The 5,240-nt window shown below is 59.2% G+C and overlaps 1 protein-coding gene across 3 annotated transcripts; it reads left to right on the top strand.

Annotated features, from left to right (window-relative positions):
- Positions 1–2,413, top strand: LOC112968009 (histone H3.3). Of its 3 annotated transcripts, none has more exons than XM_026069774.1 (4): positions 1–68; positions 237–395; positions 1,255–1,408; positions 2,042–2,413. In XM_026069774.1, the coding sequence occupies exons 2-4, from the start codon at positions 268–270 to the stop codon at positions 2,168–2,170; spliced, it is 411 nt and encodes a 136-aa protein (XP_025925559.1). In that variant the 5' UTR covers positions 1–68; positions 237–267; the 3' UTR covers positions 2,171–2,413. The 3 variants fall into 3 exon arrangements, with proteins under 3 accessions (XP_025925559.1, XP_025925577.1, XP_025925567.1); XM_026069792.1 differs by having other exon boundaries at positions 23–68; positions 240–395; XM_026069782.1 differs by having other exon boundaries at positions 62–82.
- The last annotated feature ends 2,827 nt before the right edge of the window (positions 2,414–5,240 follow it).

Genomic DNA, 5,240 nt, shown 5'->3' on the forward strand with positions numbered 1-5,240 from the left:
CCCCCCCCCCCCCGAGGTGACACCCTGCGGGGGCAGGCGGGACGCCTGGGCTCCTTCTCCTCATGGAGGTTTGTCCCGGCCGGTCAGTCCCTGGGCCTGGAGGGAGGCAGCAGCCCGGAGGTCTGCCTTGCTGCCCACTCCGGGGATCGTCCTCCTTCCCTTCCCTCATGCCCTGCTGCCTTTTTACGTTAAGTTTGCTGCGTTTTGAACCGAATCTTGCCTCTTCTCTGCCTCAGCAGCCTCCTTCCGCTCTGAGGACCGTCCAGGATGGCCCGTACCAAGCAGACTGCCCGTAAATCCACCGGCGGGAAGGCGCCCCGGAAGCAACTGGCCACCAAAGCCGCCAGGAAAAGCGCCCCGTCCACGGGCGGGGTGAAGAAGCCGCATCGCTACAGGTACTTGGAGGCTGCTCGCCGGCGCTGGGGAAGGACCCAACGCCTTGTGCCGGTCGTCGCTGTAAAGAAACACCGTGTATATCGTGGCGGGCAGGAGGAAGTCGTACCCCTGGGGCTAGCGTCGAGGGGTTTAAAGTCCCCGAGTACGTGGCTAGCGTCGCCACCGATCGCTTCCCGGCTCGGCCGAGGACTCGTCCCTTCTCCAGGCCGGGGCTTCCCCTCTTCCCCTTTACCCGCCTTTAAACGTCTAGGTTGTGAGCTCGTTGCAGCAGGCGCTGTCTCTCGCCGTGGGTTATTTTACGCGGTGCCGCCGTAGAGGCGCCCCTGTAGCTGCAAGTAAGATTTGTGTTATTACCTGTGAGAATAGCATTATAAAATATTATCCTGCTGACTTATTGTTAAAACAGAAGAGTGAGGATCACCTGCATGTATACAAAGAGGCTTGCGGCCAAGCCTWCGACCACGTTTGACAGCTCTCCTGCTCGGAGGCAGGAATTTCGGCGCTGCTTCAGTCCTTGTCTGGGAAGGAAAAAGTACCGCGAGGCCACTTAAAAAGGAAAAAGCTCACAGTTACCAGTAGGTTAATATTGGGGACTGTCAGTGTTGTTGGTCCCCTTTTGAGTACTGCRTTTTTTTGTATTATTATTATTTTTAACCACACCTGGTCTGTTCCGTTGTTGTTAATACCACAGACCGTAGCCTGGAGGGATTCCACACGCGCACCCTGTTAAAGGCAGAACGCTTCAGGCCTCGGCCCCTTGTCGTAGAAGGGAGGATGGGCTGGAAGGGGATAAGTGCAGTGGACGGGGCAGGGGGGAAAAAAGCAATCTTCTAATTTAACACTTGAAATATCTTCCAGGCCTGGCACCGTGGCCCTCCGGGAGATCCGACGGTACCAGAAATCCACGGAGCTGTTGATCCGCAAGCTTCCATTCCAGCGCCTGGTCCGGGAAATTGCTCAGGATTTTAAAACGGATCTGCGGTTCCAGAGCGCTGCCATCGGAGCCCTGCAGGTGAGTGAATTCCCCCCTTCCCTGCCCCAGGTAAGCTTAATGCCCAGAAAATGGTGAAATACCTTCCCAAGTGTGATCCTGAGCCGCTTCTGAATAACCAAACGGTGCGAAGACGACAGGCCTGTGCCTGTGTCCGAGGCCACACGTGAAAAATACTCTCGCTCCCGTAGCCTGCGCCTCTGAGCTGCCCCGTGCGTGCGCCTTTCTTGCTCGAGAGGCCTCGCTGCAGCTTGCGCTGCCAAAAAAGGCAGGTTTGCCCCAATTTACTGGAGCGTCCGACACGCGAACCGCAAGTTGACCGCGCCACAGGCCCAACAACCCTCCGTGAACGTTGGGGGGGGTCGTTTGGAGGCGATAACTGCTTGAGTCGGCCCCCGTACGAATCGCCCACCGGAACCTCTGGTTCCTTTGCTAGTTAAAATGGGATTAACTGACCCTTGGGGGCATGTGACGGAGAGACAGGGCTAATCAGGAGCTGTCGGGGCGCCCGGATTATCGCGCCGGCTGCCGAGCGCTTCTGTGCCGGCAAACCCCGGCGCGGGAGCCGTTGGGGCGCCTGGCGAAGGCCGTGGTGCCGCCTTCGGGCTTTGCGCTCTGCCCTCCGGTGATCGCTGTGCTTTTTCCGTCCGGCAGGAAGCCAGCGAAGCTTATCTCGTGGGGCTCTTCGAGGACACCAACCTGTGCGCGATTCACGCCAAGAGAGTCACCATCATGCCCAAAGACATCCAGCTGGCGCGCCGCATCCGCGGCGAACGGGCTTAACCCGCTGCGGCAGCCGCCGCCGCCGCCCGCTCGTGCAGTGTGTTAGAATAGACTCGAAGGGTTTGTTTGTTTTTTCTCCTCCTCCTGTTTGTAGTGGCTAGGACTGTACGGGACATGTTACGCACCTATCTTAGTAGCGCTAAGCAATCAGGAGAGTCAAATCTGTTTGTTCATGACGTACAAGCAAAAAAAAAAAAAAAAAAAAGAAAAAAAACCAACAAAAAAACACACACAAAAAAAAAACCTTTGAGAAATTTACAAGACTTTTGGATTTTTGTTTTGTTTTTGTAAACTTTTTTTTCAGAATTGCAAAAAATAAAATATATAAAACAAAAGGGGGAAACATTTTTGAAATATCTGGTTTTGTACACAAAACTTAAGTAGACTTAGGCATAAAAAAGGAGCTTTTGGTCTTCAGTTTGTAAAGATATATCTGCAGAGATCGCTCGACACTATTTTTCATGATTTGATTGTTTCTGTTTCCTTTTTCCTTTGTATTCCGGGAATGGGTGTGATCTTTAAGCCTTGTTTTCCTATCTCCATTTGTCTCGTGAAACGTGAGTTAGATCTTTGTAACTTTCCGGTTTCTTCACCCTGCCGTGGCAACAAAGTAAGTAAATAAAACCAGTAAATGTTAACCGTCACCCTGTAGTTTCCCTTGCGGTTCATTTTTGCGCTGGCCTACGTGTGTTTTGTGCTTTATTGTAAATAAATCCAGGTTCCGCTGCGCTTCCCTGCCCCAAACCCCGAGGTTTTGAGGGCTGTTTCAGCCCGTCGTTGGGGAGTCGGTTTTGAACGGAGCCGCTGGGCTCGGCCGCGGTGGCAGGGAAGCGAAGCGGCCGAGCCCTCGTTAAGCTCCCCGCGCTAATTCCTCCTCTCTCAGCGAGCGCGCGGCTTCCGCGGAGCGACCGGTATTTGTTCCACGGGTGTTTCCCTTCGGAAGCACCTGCCGTGCAGACGGACTCGCGCTTCCCTTGGCCTTTCCCCAGGCTTCCTCTGCTTTTCCAGCTCCCTCCCAACTGACTAATTTCCTAGTTTTCCCTCTTTTTTTTTTCTTTCCCCCCTCTTGCCAGGGCAGCGGGTCCAGTTCGCCTCTGCCGTCGCCCTTTAGCGGAGYGGCTCGTCTCCCGCAACGAGCACATGGGAAAGTGCGCGGAAGGCRGAACGCCGCTGCCGCTGCCTCCTTGCTGGGGCTCCGGGCTCGGCGCTGCTGTCGCAGCTCCTTCCGTCAGCGTTTTCCGTCTCCCTGGGGTGGGGGGGACACCGGCAGCCGCGGGTGCTAACGGGGCCAGGGGCGGATTACCGCCGGGGCGCGGATGCGATCGCTCCCGACAGGTTGGCGTTAAATTTAGAGCCGGGGCGGCCGAGCGGGAGCCCTCCCTTAGCCGCCTTAAGCGGGATTAGGGAGCCGGCGGCTCCGGGCTCCTTGCTTTTCCCTYGGGCAGATGGGCAGCTGAGGACGCACCGTCCCCCCCCCACTCCGCGCTCCGATGACAGCGGGCGCCCGGCGAAGACGCGGAAAAAATGGGCGGAAAGGGGCATCCCGAGGGAGGATTCCCCTCCCACAGGGAGGATTCGCTGCCGCCGCGGCCGGCTCCGTCCAGCGAGCTCGGCAGCGCGCGCAGGGCTTCTGCCTTAACGTATATATCCAAGCGCGGGGAAGGCGTGTAACATTAAACACGGAACTAACTGCGTCTTTCCGGGGAGCCGGCGCCGATCCCGATGCTCTTAGGGGATCGGCCGGAGCGCTGGGGGCTGCCGGCTCCCAAACGCCCCCGTTGGCCCCGTTTTGGTGCGGGCAGCTCCGCTCTGCTCCGCTCCGGCCCCGGCTGTTTGGCCACGGCTCCGGCCCGGCCACTCGCTCCGGGGCAGGATTTGAATTAAGGGCTTAAAGGCCCGGAAATAGCGGAGCCATGGCGGGGGTGTGTGTGTGTGAAATGGGCTGGTTTCCCCACTCCGTCGCCGGCCGATTTTAAGGGCCGAGCGGGCTGAATCGCGCCAAGCGAGGCCAGGACACCCCTCGCAGGGCAGGCAGCGGGGTCGGGATAAGGGATACGGGATGCGGGGTCTGGGATTTGGGATGCRGGGTGTTGGAGGTGAGGCGCTGGATGCGGGATGTGGGATCTGGGGCTGTGAGATGCAGGGGCGGGACGTGGAGCCTGGGATGTGGGATATAGGGAATATGGGATGCTGGATGCGGGATAAAGGGTCTGGGATGGGGGATTTGGGATGCGGGATGCAGGATATGAGCAATGCAGTGCGTGCAGTGCAGTGGACCCGGTGCAGTGTGCACGGGGCGATGCAGTGCGCACGAAGCGGTGCAGGCAGTGCAGGCAGCGCAGTGCAGGCAGCGCAGTGCAGTGCAGGCAGCACAGTGCAGCGCAGTGCAGCGCAGTGTAGTGCAGGCAGCGCAGCGCAGTGTAGTGCAGGCAGCGCAGCGCAGTGCAGGCAGCACAGTGCAGCGCAGTGTGGTGCAGGCGATGCAGTGCAGGCAGTGCAGGCAGCACAGTGCAGTGCAGGCAGCACAGTGCAGTGCAGGCAGCRCAGTGCAGCGCAGTGCAGGCAGTGCAGCACAGTGCAGCGCAGCGCAGGCAGCGCAGCGCAGGCAGCACAGTGCAGTGCAGGCAGCGCAGGCAGCGTAGCGCAGTGCAGGCAGCGCAGTGCCATGCAGTGCCCGGGCTGCCAGCGCCCCGCGGGGATTAGGGTTAATCAGCGCCAAATCCCCGCGTCTCCAAAACAACCTAATCAGGCCGATTTCCACGCGCGGCCCCAGCTGCCGCGAGCCCCGAGGGGCCGGGCACCCGCCGGAGCCGAAACCTCCTCCCTCCTCCAGCCCTCCAGCCCTCCATCCATCCCTCCATCCCTCCTTCCCTCCATCCTTCCTGCATCCCTCCATCCCTCCATCCCTCCTTCCCGCCATCCCTGCATCCCTCCCATCCCTGCGTCCCGCCGATCCCCGAGCGGCTCCGCGTGGGGAACCCGCGCCCGGGGGGGCTCAGGCAGCCCTGGAAGGGGCTTGATTGGGCCTGGAGCAATTAGTGCCCAGCTGCCAGTGGGGGTTAACGAGCAG

Source organism: Apteryx rowi, unplaced genomic scaffold (assembly GCF_003343035.1).
Source record: "Apteryx rowi isolate R43461 unplaced genomic scaffold, aptRow1 scaffold_1061, whole genome shotgun sequence".
In the NCBI taxonomy this organism is placed as follows: Eukaryota; Metazoa; Chordata; class Aves; order Apterygiformes; family Apterygidae; genus Apteryx; species Apteryx rowi.